The sequence below is a fragment of the Gavia stellata genome, chromosome 10 (assembly GCF_030936135.1).
Source record: "Gavia stellata isolate bGavSte3 chromosome 10, bGavSte3.hap2, whole genome shotgun sequence".
Taxonomy (NCBI): Eukaryota; Metazoa; Chordata; class Aves; order Gaviiformes; family Gaviidae; genus Gavia; species Gavia stellata.
The window spans coordinates 25,759,032-25,778,098 of NC_082603.1; the positions used below are offsets into that span (position 1 = coordinate 25,759,032).

General features: G+C 39.5%; 1 protein-coding gene across 1 annotated transcript; it reads right to left on the reverse strand.

Annotated features, from left to right (window-relative positions):
- Nucleotides 1-1,232: 1,232 nt before the first annotated feature.
- Nucleotides 1,233-12,901, reverse strand: LOC104252314 (riboflavin-binding protein). The gene is made up of 5 exons (XM_009822169.2): nucleotides 12,748-12,901; nucleotides 11,931-12,030; nucleotides 10,678-10,806; nucleotides 5,471-5,582; nucleotides 1,233-1,469 (listed from the first exon to the last, which is right to left on the reverse strand). The coding sequence occupies exons 1-5, from the start codon at nucleotides 12,884-12,886 to the stop codon at nucleotides 1,233-1,235; spliced, it is 717 nt and encodes a 238-aa protein (XP_009820471.2). The 5' UTR covers nucleotides 12,887-12,901.
- Nucleotides 12,902-19,067: the final 6,166 nt, after the last annotated feature.

Here is a 19,067-nt window from a genome sequence, read left to right on the forward strand (position 1 = left end):
AGGAATTAGTCCATTGTTAAATACACTGAGAAGCTGGTTGGAAGCAGACCATGACCTAATGGGTCTAGCATTACTATTGCAGCTGTGTGAAACCATTCAACTAAATAAAGAGCCCAGTGAAGAAAGTGTGCTGGATTTTTAAGATTCTCCTAGTTTAACAGGATGTGCCAAGTCATTGTTTTAACTGTGGGCCAGATCCTTAAGTGCTGTAAGGTGCCTAGCTCCATAGCAAGCACTGAGATGATGCTGATTTTCACAATTTGATAATCTGACCCCCCAAATTAAATTCTTCTCATGGTTTCCCTGGTGATACCACTATGAAAGGCTGTACAGAATTGCACGGATCTGTCCACTCTACAGCACTGTGATGTCAGAGGGAGTATGGATGCATAAGTGAAAGCAGGATTTCATTCATCCTTACGTGACAAGTCCCTCTGAGACTGGTGCACATTTTGCTTTTACTTTGATTGTAACAGTGATGCTGGGAAGCAGAATTACTGATGGGAGAAACCTGATTGGGGTCCTCCCTGACACTTCCGTTTGTCGGAGATAATTTTGTTTGGAATCACTCAGTGGGGTTAATTGCACTCAAAATTATGCTTCAAATTCATATTATAGGAGACTTTTGTAGTGCTGTTGTTTAAGGTAAAAGCCCAGTGCAACAGACCCTGCATACTGTATACTGGCAATATATGGATCCAAGGATTTATCTAGTACACCACAATCCCCTGTTTTCCAATATGTTTTTGAGGTACAACATAAATACATTTTCAGGGGTCAGCAGCCAGGCTTACTGACCTATTTCTGCCTGCAGCATTTCTTCTTTATCTGAGTGGAGCCAGGCACAGAGGAAATCGTGACAGGAGTGCCTGTGCTAATGAAGGGTTTGGGTTGAAGATTTGGTGCATCACTGGCATGGCCTTCCAGAGGTCTCTAGTTCTCACTGTTCCACCTTAAGTCAGCAGGAGCTGCCTGTGCCTCTCCTCTTTGAAAGTCAACCCCTAGATGTTACCTTCAGGCTTCTAGCTGTTCAGTTCAAGTTACAAGATTACACCTGTGCTAGCCTGTCTGGGAGCTTTGTGATGCAGATGCAAAAACATCAGAGAAAGATTAATATAACCAGCCATTGATTTATTATGTTCTAGGAAGTAAGGGATAAAGCAAGCTGGCGTGATGCCCTGAGCCCAGCCTCTATGACGATTTCTCTTGTCCTGACATACATCCACCAGCATTTATCTTGTCTCTTCCCCTTCCTCTCCCTCTAGTTTCTCAAACTTCAGGAGTTTCTTTTGGCAGGCATGCTCCTCACTGCTGCTGATGCTGGAGCTTTCCTCTGAGCTTTCGGAGAGGAGATACTTCATTGCTATCATGTCCTTCTTGTTCATTTGTAAGCAGAGGCAGGAGGATTCGCTCACCTTAAATGACTCCCCCCACATATTCTGGCACATGTCAGTCCCATTTGCGTACATCTGTGTGTCAAATAAGAAATGCATCAATTACATTTAAAAAGAATTGAGTTAAAATCAATTGTATCAAATTGATGTAAACATATATTACTTTTTAAAAATTAGTACTAGATTATAAAAAAGCAGTGTGCAGTCATTCACTGTCTTGCTGTGTGCCATGCTTCATTACTTCTAAGATATCTTAAAATGTTACTCAGGCCCACCACTGGCAAAAGAGATTTGCCTGTTGTGAGAGCAAGTGATTACACAAAGTGCAAAGTGGTCAACAGCCAGCCCTTTGTTTCCACCCTGGGGCTAACAGCCCAGCTAGCTTTCTGGGTCTGACAGACCAAAGCTGTGTGTGAGAGCCTGTACAACTTGTAGCATGTCAGTACATTCTGACATGTCTCTGGATCTGAGTAGTGCTGAAAGTGCCAGACTGAGAGCTTTGAATATGGGAATCTTAGTACCTACAGGCTAGAGACAGCCCAGTGGAGTCACAGCTCCATGGGATCTCACTGTGCCTGCTGCAACGTACATCATGACCGGGCAGGACCTCACAGACAAAGAGAAGGGACATAACTTAGAAACTGCCTGAAGCAAAGAAGTTTTCTTCAAGCTTCCAAGTGCTGTGTCCAGTAGTGCAATGGCCTTTCTGGCTCAAGAAACTGTAAACTGCAGCTTCTTGCACTCTCTGCAAGTGAATCTGTCCTATTCTTGATACTACACTGTTTTGTAAGGCTTCTCTGTCACAGGACCTGTACAACCACACAACAAATATATTACTTGTTTGCCAAGCTCACATTGTGACAACCTTCTGTCCGCCCAGCTTGAGTTTGCCTAAAGATTATTAGCTTAGGAGTTATCACGTCCAGCCACAAAGTGGGCAGGATATACACTTAATCTTGCCTCATTTCTGCCATGTGTTTGTGGTTGAAGTTCAATCTTTTCTGTTTCTGTAAAGGAACCTTTAAGTAATCCCAGAAGCAATGCTAAGAATGAAGTTGGGGGTGGGAGTGATGGCAGGAGTAGAAGCCTTGGGAATTAAGGAGTGGGAATGTTAATGACTGAAACAGTGGGCCAGGCAGCAGGACTGCTGGGCTCCATTGCTGACTGATTCACCTTGACCATGTCACCAGCATCTCTCTGAAGGAAGCTGTGTTTCACCTGTAGTAGTACAAGTAGTCCTTGCACATGACGCCAATTCCTTAATCCTACAGTGTTTCTCTTAGTGCTGTGATTTCTGGATGGTGTGCTGGTTTATGTCAGCTCATATAAAGATCTGACACTGAATCTCGGAGAGTGCCCTGTCTTTGTAGTTGGGAGATTTCTGCATGGAAGCTGCTCTGTGTGCAAAAGATTAATGATTACAGATTTAAGTCTATTATGTGGAAGTGGGACTGGGCATCTGTAATCCTGCAGCTGCTTCTGCCCCACATGTTTTCCACAACAAGTTCTTCTTATAAGATGTCTCCCTGTCTCCCCACATGCGAAACTATGTTGACCTATACTGTGCAGGAAGGCAGACGAGAAGAAATCATAATCATCGCTTTTGCCTTAGAAATCTATCCTTTGTGAATAATACAGAGTCCATTCCAAATAGCCCCAAAGACTCTGTAGTCTGTAAAACAGCTTTTCAGTTCACACCATCTCTAGCCAGGGCTCGCTCCATGGATGATGCAGTTGCTGGAGGAGGAGTGTGGAGGTTGGCCAGCGCACTGGGAGCAATGCAGGGTCAGAAATGGAAAGGTTGCTGCATCTAGTTCTCTCCTTGTGTTCTCAAGGCAGGCAGATCTTAGCTGTTTCTTTCCCATTATTCCTGTGCTTTTAGGCAACATTAGAAGTTTTCTTCCAGCTCCTGTACAGTTCCTGTATTTCTACCTGCTTTTAGCTAATCCTTCCAGAAAGTATTCAAAGCTGTCATGTGGGTTTTCTTAGGTCTGTATGCAAGAGACATGGCTACATCCTATTCTTAGGTCTCACAGGTTCTGTAGCATGTATTCATGCTCTTCTACTTGCTAAACTGGTAATTTTATTTGACTTTCCTCCTAACTCTGCTTAAAGATAGCCAGAATGCTGCAGCAAAGAGTGTACACAGCCCATTTACCAAACATGTCCCTAAATTACTGCAAAGGATTATGATTCTTCAGCTTCTTGGAAAATGTTCTAGTTTGTTCATTAACATTGCTTGGGGAGCACTCAGCTGGGAGAACAATGACAAAATGCGCCTCATTTTAGCCAGGCTAAAACTGGCTATGATCCATTGTGCATTCTTAATATTCAGCATTTGCTCAATATCTAACATTTGTTCCAAATAGTCCTTACAACCACTTGTGTATGTCAAATGTAGGGCTGCTGACTGCTCCTCAGTATGAGCTGAGGGCATCAAAAGAAAGTAAGCATCTGTCCACAGTGCTCTGACATTGGAAAACCCTCTGTGCCTCTAGGTAACAGTAACTTTCTTCTCCATGAGTTGAGTCCAAACCAAGCGAGTCTAATATTTGTATATCATGTAATTTTCATATGGGAAATGTGTTTTTTTAATTTCTCTGAAAAAACTTCATCTTTATTCTTCTTTACCATGCAAGCCTATTTTTAGTGAAAAAACATGGGCAGTTTAGGGTGTGGTTCCATTTAGTTTAGGAATAGCTGCGCCTGGCTTCAAGTGATAAGACCTCTGGATTTGCTGCATGTTTTTCCCTGCGGATGGTATATTTTCTTTAAGAAGTAAGTACGAGGGAATTCAAGGTTAAAAACTCCTATCTCTGGACCAGGGACAGTTTCAACAGGGACTGGAGATTATTTACGGAGATTATAATTTCATTTTTCACTTCATCTGAAACTACTGATGATTTAGCACATCTGGGAAACTAAGCTTTAAGTTTCCGCAGCCCATTTGTTTTTTGTCCACCTTCCGGAGCCTGCTGATTAGTGTCACTTTTGCAAAGCAGACAGCAATCCTGCACTAACTGGACTGTGACTTCCACTTATGTCAGTTGCTGAACGGACTTCTGGAAGTACATGCACTTGACTTAAATTCCAAACAATGAATCCGGGATCTCTGCAAGCCTTACTACCAGTCCCTAAGCACTATACTTAAATTTTGTTTACTTCTGCAATTTGTACAGTTTCCATGGTCTCGGTGAAGTTCAACTGTTAAAAATATTCAAGTAAATGTAGCAGTTTTGGGCTGTATGATATTGCCCTGATGCTAAACTTACTTGAGTCACTAGAAAAAATCCTACCTGACTCTTGCAAAGTCTGTGGATCAGGTTGAAGGCAGCCTTGCTCCTGTAAGTCTTGTCAGTTCTCACTTTAGACACTTTTGTTCATAAAATTAGTTATCCCAACCATTACACTTTCTCAGAAAGATGGGATGAGGTCTCAGAAAGCTTGCCAGTGCTGCTCTTTAACCATCAGAGTTATACAGAACAAAGTTAGCTCTGCCTAGCCATTGGCAGACACAATGGAGAACACAGATCAGAGATATGATAGGTCTACGGAGAACAGAAGAATGTCAGGACTTAGGGATTTGCAGGATAGAGAAGGACTTGAACATAACAAGATGAAATAGAGAAAAGGGCAAAGATGCCTAATACGCAAGAAAACCTTAAAAATTCCTTAGTGATTTGGGAACTTACATCCCAATTTAAAAAGACAGAGGTGTGTAAAGCCCCACATTATGTAAGGAACCTTATAAAACTCATCTCAGTGTCTCTCTTGTATGAACAAAGTTCATTTATCTTTTACTTTCTAAACCCCACTGTGGTTAAGTATCAGTGCTTGAACTTTTGTTTCACAAGTGGTATGAATAGTGATTAATTAAAAGTATATATACTTAAAGTGATCTACATAAATATAAATGTTTTAAAATTTATATCCTTAAAAAGTCTGATGTAGGTATGGCTTGAAACTGCTGAAGTAAAAATAATTCACCTGTTGCATTTTACACCCACATATTCAGGAAAAAAAAGAAGAACTCTTAATGCGATTTTTTTCTGCTGCAGTTGATCAGGTTTTCTTACCTCACTGTACGGAATACATTTATTCTTACAGTGGTTTTCTCCACTTTCATCCCATTCCCAGTCCGTCAGCCAGTTATGAACACATACGGAATCATCTTTGCAGGCTTCATACCTTCATGGACATTAGTGTGGAAGATACAGTTACTTCTCTCACTTTTTTTTCAGTGGACTCAGATTCAACTCAAAAAGTCTATGTGGGCTATGCTAGTAACGTGGCATGGTTGCACAGTGCAGCTTAGCAACAGATCTTCAAGAAGTGTGCACATGATCACATGTACATAAACTCTGAGCTGTCCAGGAAGACCCAAATCCCCATGAAAACTGAACAGTTCACCCATTACATTTTATACTCACAGGCTTAAGTAAAGGGCTTGTGTTCTGAGGAGCAACACTTGTTCATGCAGTGTTTTCTGCTTGATTATGTTTGCTGATGTTACTGAGCGGAGGAAATACTGTGTGGGAGGGAGTTTCATGAATGCTGATGTTCAATATTGTGACCGAACACAGGTACGCTAAGAGTGAACGGTCACTTGAGGGAGATGTGGGATAAGTTTGTATTTATGAATTAATATGGGAAAGGAAGAATGGTATTTCCCGGGCAGGGGTTTGCTATGAGGAATGTTCACTAAACTAAGGAAAATCCACAAAGAACAAAATCATATAAAGGAATAAGCTGTCAGCCTCAGAATGATGTTTTCAAAGTTAAACTTAAAGTGAAGGAGGAAAGATAACAGTCTTGTAGGGTATAGGGTCCAAAATTTTAAATTTAAGTTATTTTTAACTTGTAAGTGGTAATGTAAAAAAAGCCTATAAATGGCCTGGAACGAGTACGGTATGCAACTGGCTGGCCTATGTGGTGAGAGATATCATGACTTACCATTATCCTACATAATCTTCTTCCTTCCACTTCTTTTTATGTTCTACTTTTTGGCTCTTACCTTTCTTAAGGATTGCTTTCTGCAAATCAGTTAACATCTACTTAAATTTAGTCTCAATGGCTTCAGGCAGACTCTTCACACCAGTAACTGAGAGTGCCAAAACCATGAGGCACAGCTTTCAAAAAGTTTGCGTAGTTCAGCATGGTATTTATAATTAATGCCTTTGGATATATTTTCCGTTTGTCATTTTTAATCTTCAGGGTCATGTTTCCAAAACTACTTTGATATCCTGAGGGCTGCAGACTTACATTTTAAAATGAAAAATGAGGTTGTTATGTGGTCATAGAACTACAGGAACTAGACATTGCAATACATTTGCACATGCAGAAAGGTAAGAACATACACATCTGCAGAACCTTTACATAGGTTTTCTAGGCTTTTTGGAGAGAGAAAGAGGAGTTACAGGTGGAGGGTAACCAGGGCCTGAACTAAACAGGTCTGGGGCAGGAGACACGTATTCACAAATGTGTTCATCTATGAATCTGCTGTCAGAGGCAGGGGCTTTGCTGGAAATACAGGCTGCAATTTGATAAATTAATATAAGGTGACACTAATAGGCAGATCCTACCAGTTTGTGCCGTGACTGGATTTGGGACTAGGGACAATAAGAATAATGGTTTGTTGTTTGTTAGCTGCTGCGTGTACCCTGACTGAGAAAGACACGCAGAGGTAACTCCCCAGTGACAGCTGTTTATCTAATGTTAGTCGCTTTGCCTGCCTGAAGACACACCAGTTAGGAGCATTAATGCAAACTTTTTGTTAATCACCATCTATGAACTCTCCACATACCAGCATCGGATTCAACAATTAGCCCTTGATTCTTCAAGCCACGTAGGCATGTTCTGTACGTTACGCATGCACTTAAATTCATTTCTTTCCAGCAAAGTCAATCAATAGCTACTGTGAGCTGCCTAATACTAGCACTTCCACTTAAAACAGTTGTGCCCTTCCCACAGGCTTCTTTTCTGGTTTCCTTTTTAATTTGGCTAAATATTTTTCAGCCTGATGTGTTCCCAGAGCAGGGTTACTTCCCAGCATCTCAGACAGCGCTGCTGGCACATGGGCGGGGACAGGGTAGGGGAAAGAATGAGCAGCCGTTGGGGCTTAGGAGAAGGCAGAACTGCTTCTTTTGAAATTAGCGTCACCTTCAGTTACACTTTTCAAATTATGAATATGTATTTCAGAGTTTTACTGAACTGGGGCATTCATTCTATGCATTTGGTTTTCTCAGTAATCTGAATTAAATATGTTTATTGAAGTATGTGTATTTTTATTCACTATTATCTATTGAATTGTCAGATGAAATGTTTCCAAATTATGATTATTGCCTGACTCTGTTGTTTGTTATATAAGCAGGTAGCAAGGCATAACGCTATTGTGACGATTTTTTCTTTATCCCTATGGAAGTAATTATGAAGCTAAGTTATGAAAAATAATGACTTATGAAAAGTCTGATTTCTGCTGTCCAGAAACCCATGTTTTTTTCAAACATCAATTAAAACCTGTGAGAAATATAAACATAAATACTTAGAAGATCCTCCCTGAACATATGAGTTCCCTATCCACAATGGGCAGGATATTTTTATTTTAAAGCTTTTTTAAAATCATTTTCTATAATTAGCTGTTTCTCTTCTAAAGGGAACAGGGCCCTTTCACAGGTGGATCAGAAAATGGCTTGTACATCGGGCTCTTTCAAAAGCAATAGTTTTAGGACTAGTGGGAGCAAGGAATCCTAAGACAACAGGAAGAGAAGGAAGGCCCCAAGCTAGTCAGATGAATTTCTTTTAAATGAAGTCACTGCTCATTCAGAATCCTCTGCACATTTCTGGCCACAAAGACATACAGTATGCAGCAGGCACACTCACGGCATGTAGAGAAAGTAGGTCACATCACTAGCAGTGCTACAGCACGCTAAAGGGACACCAGTGAATAGAACATGAAAAAATGTTACTTTAAATGACCAGAAAGAGTGGGAATTCTGTCCAGGCTCTTTTCTAGCCTCAGGCCTTAAGCAGGGTGAGGGAATGGGTCTGACATTGGCATTAGGCAGGCACACAGACTAGCATTCACGGTAATGGGTCATCATTACATTTTTGATTCAGGCCAGGCATCTGTGACGCCAACAGGGGTAATAGATCATTGTTCAGTATTTGTTTAGAGTAGAGCCTGCTCTCTGCCAGGAGACTTTATACTGGAAAAGGGTCAGTTTTTCCTGTGCAGCAGCTCTCAATCACACCCCCCCATACTTTCCAACAACAAAAGTTAAAAATGCTATTTACCTAGAGGTTCTGGCAATACCCAGGGGACATGGAGGGTTTTGCTATGTGATATTGACGCACCACATACACTTTGGTAGAAATCGCATATATACTAAGACTGGCTTAAACCAGTTCATAGATGCAAACTAAACTTACAGGGTATATTTTCTTTCATCTTTACACTTTCACTGGATATAGCAGTTTGGTGATGACTTCGTGTGCTACTTATTTTGGGATACATTTGTTTTAGATATTGGTATTCTATTGCTTTGCCTGGTAGATCTATTCTAAAGCTCACTGGCAATTCCAATGCTTTAATATGCAAATGCTTTCAAATTTTGGTAATATTTGGTTCTGAGCTTTGAGATTCTGAGCACTGAAGCAAATTCAAGGTCTCAGTCTTTATCTTCAACGTCAATAATTTGGATTCAATTTAGAAGATTACCAAAAATTTAGGAAGGAAGGCTGAACATGACAAATCTATTCCTGAGGCACATGGAGTTTCCTAACACAGAAATAAAATTCATCACTAGAGGAAACTCTAGGGAAGTTAAGAAATACATCAGCCCTTCTCACTATCTTCCATTACAAATCCAAGCTATGCTTCTTGTTTTCTTCTCTGGCACAAAGAAATGAAGAAATTTTTAAAGGCAAATCCTACCAAAATACTGCACTGCATACATGACTTTGCCCTTGGAGAGAAGGTGAACGTGAAAATGGATCCACGTGTCAATAATGTTCAAGTTGCATAACCACTAGGGAAAGCACTGTACAGAGCAGCACAAAAGAACCTGACCATGTGCTACCGTGTGTTCTGTATTGTCTGTGCTTCCAAGAAAAGCTCTTTTATAACATTTTTAGAAGTAATAACACAGTTTTCCGTGATTTTCAGAGCAGCCTAAGAGATTCAGACATTCACAGTTCATTACTTTCAAGGGATGCTAGCAGTTATAACCCTATAGCGTGAACACAGCCTGTGCTGTTTGCACTATGCTTCACACCAATTTAAACATACAGACAAGTTACTGTAGTTACTAGGCACAACATTAATATGGTACTGGCTGAGATTTATATGACATTATTTAAGATCCAACATCTCATAACAGTGAGGGAGGGAGGGAGAGATACATCCTGGATATGGACCACTGAAAAAATCTCAGTACCCCACCTGGATATAATGCTCCTACCCCAAGACTAAGGATAGATGGGTGCTGGGTTGTCCCACTACATGTCTTGCACTCAAAAAATAATGTGATTCCCTGATGCTATATTTTGGGAAACAAAATTAAATGCTATTATGCTTGCTCATTGCTATTAATATTTTTAGCATTACTTGGCTGCAAGTTTCTCTGAGATTCAGGCTTTCAGAAGTGGTTTTAGAGAGAGGGATGATGGAAGGTAAGAGAAAAGGCCAAGGGTGAAAAATTAAGGAATTAAGCTAATTTGTTATATGAATTAATTTAAAACATACAGGAAGTGGCTGCTTTCATGATTTTGTAGTGCATTTTATACATATAAAAGAAATATATCATATCATATCGTATCATATCATGATCAAGTATTTAGATTTAAAATGCTAACTGCATAAATGCTAACTCACAGGCATGGACTTTTCAAAGGGTGGGCAGGCCCTCACTGCTGTTAGTGCCTGTGAATGTGGCAAGAGCTCCTCCATCACATAAGGCAGTTCTAATGCCACTGCACTGCTTCGTCACTGACAGCAGGGCGGTGCTGTCCCTGAGTCACTAAACTCTGACAGTGACTTCATCCTGCATTCAGCCTGTGTCTATTATTTTGATGGTAGTAGCTTAGCAAAGGAAAACGTAGAGATGGCAAACAAGAAATGAACAGGAAAAACAAGAGAAAAGCCATAAAGGTGGTACAACACCATCGAATCTTACTTCCACTTGATTGGGAGATCTGTGCTTCATCCACGCATTCTCCTTGACAGCTAAGTAACACAGGCATATAAAAGCTAAATAAAAATACTTTGATAAAAAGCTGAACCTACCAGTCATCACAAAAGCTTTGACACAATGGAACAGACTGAATAGCAGCAGTGTAGTTGGGATGGATCCAGCGAGCAGCATGTGGAGAACACCGGTAAAAGCACTCAATTTTCTTTGTAAAATCTTCACAGCTGTGGTGTGTGAGAAAAGCCACAAATAAGCCAGTTTCTTATCATCCAGGCTATAGCCTAAGTTTTCTAGGCCTGCTTTGATGTGGATGCAACACTACAGATTAGGAGAAAAACATAGAAAAGCATCCTTTTGCCCTGTTAATGTCTAGGTTCCAAACTCATTCCTTTGGCATTGTGTGCAGACTCTGACCGTGCAATTACCATAGCCAGCTAAAGAGTGCACAAATGTTTCCATGCATATTTCAGCCCTATTTGTGTAAGCTTTCCGTAAACTTCTGAGCCTTGAGTTTTCCTGGCAAGAACAATCCCAGGCAATAATAAAATATAGTTTAAAACTATAGTACGAAACTCCTATGCCATAGTCTCATGGTTTCACTCATCTTTAGGTTTTCCCACAGCCCAGCTGAAGTTACTTAAAAATGCATACTGTTGCTGCTCTTCTGGGAGTGACAGGCAATAGCTGTTACTTCTGCACATCTGTTTTTACTTAATTGTTTTGTACTTTCATTCTTTTATTTTTATAACTTGCCATGTTTCACAGCTCTAACATCTAACAGGGTACTAAAAACCTTAATTATGAAGACATTCTTCATGGTTACAAAACCCACAGGACTACAAGAATTTTTATTCTAAATATTCAGAAGTTTCATTTCTGCAAGATTTAATCATCTAGTTAATCTGCTTTCTAAACAGAGAAAGAAGCCTGGTCTGTATTGACTAGGGGTCACACTCACTGACTGGTATGTGATGGTTGCTTTGGAGAGCTACAGAGGTGCGGTGTGGTTGTTACCTACTGGGTTTATGGCGTCTTATTATTGCTCGATCTGGTTCTATACTGAAAGCAAACTTGAAAAAACATAACCCTTTCTTGATAAACTGGCATAAATCCTTCTGCACAAATAGTATATACTTAGGGATTCATGAGCTTTTGTGAGAGGAGAAGAAGAGCCAGATGTTGGTCAGATATAGAGAAAAGATGATGGGAACTAGACTGGGTGGCATCATCTCTAGGGCAACCTAGGGACTGTCCATCAGCAATTCCAGGGGGAGTTACCATTAGCTGTGTGGCTGCTACAGCACAGATCTATTGAAACAGGACACAGACAACATCAAAGCTGACTTACGATTTACTGAGCTGCCCACATCTGTTCCAGTAGCTGTTGTTTACTTTAATTACTGGGGAATGAGCCAATTGCTCTGTGAAGTTTGCATAGCAACAGGAAGCTGTTAGGAATGAAACAGAGATCTTGCAATAAGGATTTTCTTTAATATTACATTTGGAAGATTCAAAATGTGAGACAAATCTATTTTGGTCCATAACATGATAAAATCTCTTAGTACTAACTAGAAGATGTACTCAAGCTCTAATATTTTTGGTTTTGGAAGCAGCAGTGTGAAAGCTAAGTAAGGTGGACTGGCATCAACTGTGCTTTGTCAAGGTGTGCCAAGAGAGCCCAAAGAATTTTACTAGTGTTCTGCCAGATGTTATATCCTGCGGGATACTAACTCTGAAAGCTACCAAACATAAAAAAGAGTTGAAGAAATGTTATAAATACCACACTTTGCTCACTATAGAATTTTGATTTTAACCTTTCCCAACTCGTGTCTGCTACATTTAATTAATTTTTATTCTTGATACAATAAGCCAAATTCATCTTTACTGTAAACTTTTTTAAGCGGATGGAGCTACAAGAAAAGTAAACTGCATGAGAATTTTTAAAAGACAATAAATGAAACCAATAAGAATTTTGCAGTTGACTGTTAAGAACCCGAATCTTACTCTTGATTTGCATGCAGCAAAATGCCAATGAAGGAAGCTTTTCTAATGCAACTTATACTGCATCTTACATATTTTTGAGAAATTAAGGGAACTGCCAGAACAATCAGTGTGTACAAAGAGGTACTTCAGGCTATCTTAGGTGAAAATTAAGCTACTCTTACATTCAGAGTACAGAGTGCATTCATGCATATTTGGCTCAGGACTTGGCCTCAGTTTGTGGGTGTCGCCTTCCGGACATCCATATTTTTGGCAGGTAGATGACATTATGACAGCAAAGAGGGTGACAGCAAACCTCAGCATTGTTGTTCAGTTCTTTTTCCTGTATGGAGAGAAGTCTTTATTTATATCCTTTATTTCTAGGAGAAGCCATGACATTAAAAGGAAGGACTGCTTTAAAAAAGCTACATATATAACCAAATAAAATGTGCTTAGCAAAGATGCACACATAAATATTAAGACACACATTCTCCCTTTCTCTTTGCTTATATCTGAACACTTATAGTTCTGCTACATATTTTTGAGGTTCAGGGGTGAGTGATAAAAGCCACCAATAGTTCAGGCTATTTATGAAAATGTTATAATTTTCAGTATTTAAGAAAATTATTTTAAATTTCTTACACCAACCTGAATTTATCTCTGAACACTTCCAAGAAACATTCCTCTGCTTCACTAGATTTGAAGAAAAGATTGATTAGTTCTAAAACTTGCAGAGTTGTTTTGCACACTTGGAAACGACACATTTAATAAAGCTGCAAGTGAGCTAATAGTGGTCAGCAACTGAGCTGGATAAATTACATTGACAACTTGCCTTTGTTGAGGCTATGCTAGTTTATACTTAAGAATCTGATCCATTATTTTCTGCCTTTTTTGTAGAGTTAGTTCAAAAATGCAAGATAAAACCATTTTGTCTGTGACACTAAAATTTCTCTAAACACAGACTACATATTAGTAAGCTATATAGATAAATCTAGAACCTGTTACATAAATCAATGCATAATTCTTTATACATGTTACTAATCTAACCCTTCATTCTTTAGTTAAATATTCCTGTTATCTTTTTGGAATAATTTTGTCTGAATAAGGACTACAGCTCCTCTATGTACCTAGACTTTTCAGATATAAAGAAAACAACAAGTTACAGAAGAAGAAAACTTCTCTCCAATTTCTCAGTAGTTTCTCACCTCTTTTGCCGTCCTTCTGGGTGATACTTCTCCCCGGAACAGGAACACAGTAAATTGCTTTTCTCATTCTCCACTTTATATACACACCATCTGGCATCAATGCTCCAGAATTTGTTTGCCCTGGAAAAGTTCCTTGTCCTTTTGGAATGCTAACATAGATTTATCTCAAAAGCAGATGCAATGACCAGCACATAATGCCCTTTTACTGCTTGCAAATGTCGACATGATAAAAGACGAAAGTATAAACATAGGTTAGGATTAGAAAAACAACAGCTCTCCTATATACCAAATACAACTAACCCCCTGCTTGATTTTTCAATGATTCCTTTTATTATTAATTATTAGATTCATTTCTACAGTTGTTTCATGGGGCTTTTGTAACAGATTAGGACTTCACTGAATTAGAGATGTTAAAAACAATGCTTCATACTTCAGCCTGACTGGCTTAATTTTGTCTACAGATATGATGGTTTCCTTGGCTTACACAGTAATTTTATTGCAGCCCCCGGAAGAGGATCCACATCTCCCAATTCCCAGGTCTTTGCTCTTTGTTCAAAAGACACCTTTAAAACCTGCTGCTGTTTGCTCTGGTTGCTCTACTTGCCTCCTACATGCCCTCCAACCACTGTCACAAGCACTGCAAGGAACTGTTGCTCATACTATTGACAGTGATTCCTGATTGGATTTCATTGTGAGATCTGCTTTCTGCAAAGAGGATTCTGCATCTGAACATAAACCATTGCATAAGGTAGACACGGTGATTACAAATAGCTGCACTTACTTTCATAGATCAAATCTCGTTGAGTACCGTAAAGAGCAGTACCACTCACTACCTTGCAATTATTTAGATGCATAAGGAAAGTAGCATCTGTTGTTTTTGTGTTTAAAACAGAACACTGGTTTGTCAGATAATACTCTGGGGACATTATTTACAAACCTTTTCTGCTTGAAAAAGCAAACATTGGCATAGTGGAAGTGCGGTATGAATCTCATTGAGCAAACTTACTGAGCATGATAATAAAACAATCTCTATAAGCTATAGGCACTGATTCCTATCCTAGCTCTAGTAAATGCCTCAAGGCAAAAGTGTTGCTGGCCTAAAAAGAGCCATTTCCAGATCAGTGGAAACGGAGTGATTTTTATGTTCCAGAATGAATTTAATTAAGACAAGTTTAAAGAATGAATTTAATTAAGGCAACTTTTAAAAGGCATAAAGTAACTATAGGAGAAACTGAAGTAAATCTAATGGCTTATTACCCACGCCTTTACCTCATGTGGCTTGATCCCTTGTTGGCTGAAATTAATGGAGATCCTTGCTGATTTGTAATGTAAAGGACTCGTGCATGCTGCTCGGCACTTGGATCTGTGTATTCATGCAAAATAAAGACCACTGTACAACATGAACGCTCACTTTCAACATTGTGATGGGTGGATGGGCTAGCCAGCCTGGTAAAAAGCACAGAAATAGTACATGCTCTGTGCCTTACTGCTCAGTTTGCGTAAAATATATGCACGCTTGTAAAGGTGTAAGGATGCCAGGAGGTTTTTTGTAATGCCTCTGTTCACTGAACTGACATACAAATTATATTAAGCTATAGGAAACTGGTATCTCTTTCAGGCTTTGAGTATGAGCCAAATGGGACCACTTGCTGGGAGATTAGGCAGAATTTCTAGCAGCAGGAAGGAAAATTGTCATATGTTTATGATTTCTCAGACTTGGCTTTGGTTAGCAATACATGTAAGCAGGCGCAGGCTAAGGAGCTTTTAGAGATCTCAGCTATACATCTTCATCACCTGAGAAGTGAATCTTGATTCTTTTTTCTGGCTAGTTCTGGCTAGTTATTCTCTGGCTAGTTATTTCGTGTGATGTCTTATACTGAGAAATCCATTAAAGGAAGTTTCTTACCCCTTCCCATACTTGAATGGGTCATTTCTTTTTATTTGCTAAAATTGAACTCAGTGATGTTCCTGTATTTCTAAGACTCCTACTGCTGTTTAACTTTAATATCAGTGCCCTGTAACTTCTATTCATCTTTTCAAGAGCTAGAGTTAAAGCATGCATGATGTTAAGAGAAAAAGTTAAAGCATGCGTGATGTTAAGAGATCGCCACAGACAGCAATACGGGCACCACAACATTGAATTATTATTATTATTATCATCTGATGATCTAATTGATAGTGGCCTATAATGCTAGTAAAAGTATGCATCTATTCCAAAACCACAAACACTGCTACACTAGGTCTCAAGAGCCATCTACCTGAGCAACTTCCTTCTGGCAAGAGTCATTAGCAGAAAATTAGGGAAAAATATGTTTTAAAAATAAAGCTAGTTGCTAACTTCCCAGGTTCTGGCAATCAGTTTAGTAACTATGTCAACTGACATCTCCTAACTCAACATAGTGATTCCTTTTTTGTGAGTCAGATCTCTTTAATGACTGAAGTAAGCTTTTACGGTTTTATATTCTTGTTAACTCTGCAAAGCTGATGTGGTTAAGGGAAAAATTGTTTGCACTTTCAACCAGTGACAATTGCCAGATCCATTTCCCTTCTTGGCATCCTGAAAGTGTAATGACAGTGTGACTGGAGGGAGACAGAGTTTCAGGAGCGTAAATTAGAGCATTTGGCTTGTTACAGCTTTATTCTAGATGGCAATGTGTGCTAATGAAATTAATCTGTTTGTTCCTTGTATCTCAGTGTGAGCCTGCACGCTCAGAAGTTGGACATGTTTTTCTCATTAACTGTAAAAAGAAATGTAATCAGGATCACAGGTTGTTATCTAATTTAGTGTCATTCCTGAAGCTCCTTTGCAGAACTGCATTTAAAGTTGCAACAAGGGCACATTATTTGACGATCAGTGAAGTATATATCCTTGACTTTCATCATGTTAGACATCAGAACCAAAAGTTCATATTCACAAGCCTCTCTGCTGAATGTATCATGTCACAAGTCAAGCTGAATGCCAAAGGAGACACTCCAGATGGACCCAGTCTGGCACTCCTGACTCTGGAAAAAAAGCTGAGGTCAAATCTTAACACTACTGAATTTAAGGTGTGCTTTGTTTCTGTTCACTTTGGTGGGGCTGGGTTTTCTCCTTTTATTTTGTCTGTGTGAGGAATAAATCATGGCACAAAGTAAGGCTTCCTTGCTTTATTTGAGTACACAAATGCTGCTGAGCTAGTTCTCCAACAGGGCACAGGAATGACAAAAGCACCAGTAATTTTATATAACCAAGAGAATGAGTCAGTGGGGAAAAAAAAAGCAGATATTTTAATGAAGAGTAGGTTTAAAAAGCAATCACAACCCAAACAACAAAATTATCATTGTAAAAATGTTATTTTAAGCCCCATGTTAGGTTTTTCAAAATTGAAGGGGACAAAAACCTACTTATTTTAGCTTATTACTGAGTTGAAAGCACCTCTTGAAAGCATAACTGAATGCTCTTCCTTTGCCCTAGTCTTTCATTTGCCTTTCACATTCTGCTAGTCTGTTACTGTGAGTTTTTGAACCACTAAATTATTGTTATTTTTTCTACAAAGAATGGGCTTTGGTTTAGATAGCTACTGACTGTGTGGTGTGATGTGGGCTCTCACAAGTGATAAAGAAAATCTGGGTCCAGCTTGACCTATACTTCAGAATTAACCAACTGCAATCTTGTTTCTAATTTAGACTATTAATATTTGAATTTTCTACAATCACTTATGAATGATGAATTTCTTCTTAGGGGAGTACGAATACCATTTTTTGTCATTTACACTTTTATTATGGGTATTTATTATTTGTATAGAGATAATGCCTAGATGTCCCTGTGGAAAATTGTGATGTAGTGTTTTGAAGTATTTGATGCCAATACTGCATTATGGATGGCCATGTCCCACAGCCCCCTTTCTGCCCTCATCCTGTACTGCCCCTCTTCCTCCATCGTGCTGGCACAACCCAGATGGGGTTGTGCACCCAACCAGGTGGGGGAATTGATCCAGCAAAAAGAAATCCAGCACTTCCCCCTGCCTCCAGTGTTTCTAGTCAAATCAAGTTCCCTGTTCGGTTTATAGCACAGCTGTAGATGAGTTGTGTTGCTGTGAGGAAAAGGGTGGTATATCACAATGACAGACAAATAGGGGAGGGTAGGACTGGCAGTACGTGAAGTCAGAACTGCCAACCTCCAAGCCCCATTGTGTCAGCATTCTGGGTTTTTTTTAATTGTTATGTTGAACACCTTGTAATCAAAATAAAGAGCCAACAGGTCTATAAAGAAAACAAAAAATGCAAGCACAAGGTAACACTGAGATCATACTGGTCAACATATTAAAAGGTAGTGACTGGAAACCACCAGATTAATCATTGCTGAGCTTTTCCTGTTTGTATCACAACAGGGATGAATTTTAAGGAGGACACTGTAGTGTCTCTACAGACATCTCTGAGGAATGACTCCCATACATGTCATATTAGTTCTAGATAGCTTGACTCATTGTCCTGTGATGAATGTGTGGTTAGAAAATTGACCACAACACTCATAGAAAAGGTATTTTTTCCCAATACCTTTCTTTACATTGTCCCCTCTCTCTCTGCATCCCTCAAATGGCTCCCCTCTCTGCTGTATCAATCAAAAACTGCTTTCACTTCCAACTCGCTTCTCAGTTTATCTACACCCTTTCTGTCTGTTCTCTTTCAATACAGACACGTTAAGTCTCTTGAAGTATCCTGGTGCCAGCCTCCACTGCACAGCTTTTGGATTTCCATGGTTTGCTTTCTTGAATGTGTTATCTCATACTTGGGAGGCATTTTTATAAGCAGCAATAAAGCTACATGTGATCTTTGCCCTAGCCCTCCTTAAAACTCATCTTTCTTTGGGTGCCCAAAGAGACGGTGACAACAGTTAGGATCTGATGCTACTCCTGCTGGCCAGCATCTCCCCATTCCCCACGTGCTTCCCCTCCTGGACGTTTCAGAAATACATACAAATATACATATTTATATGCATATGTAATCTCTACTCTGTTAACACCTAGGGGTAACCGCTCAACTGTGGCAATTGCTGCACAATCAAGTCCGAGCTGACAGTGAAAGCAGCATATTCACTGGTCTCTTTCTGTCTCTTTAAAGCTATAATGTGCTTGATGAGCTTTTGTTGCTAAGAAGTGCTGTTAATTTAGCTATTGCGCTAAGCTCTCCCTAAACCTCTCAGCCATACTTTTAACTCCTGATATATATTTGCATATTTATATCTTCTACTTCCTTATCAGATGTAAATACAGTATCTAGTACAGCAGCGCAAAGCTGTCACTTTGACATACTGCATCACT

Excerpts from the sequence above, each read along its gene's own strand:
- LOC104252314 (XM_009822169.2), bottom strand. The coding sequence starts at position 12,886 with ATGCTGAGGTTTGCTGTCACCCTCTTTGCTGTCATAATGTCATCTACC. Across the intron at positions 5,583-10,677 it reads CAAAGCTTTTGTGATGACTG|GTATGAAGCCTGCAAAGATG; the intron begins GTAGGTTCAGCT and ends ATGTCCATGAAG. Across the intron at positions 1,470-5,470 it reads AATGTATTCCGTACAGTGAG|ATGTACGCAAATGGGACTGA; the intron begins GTAAGAAAACCT and ends TTTGACACACAG.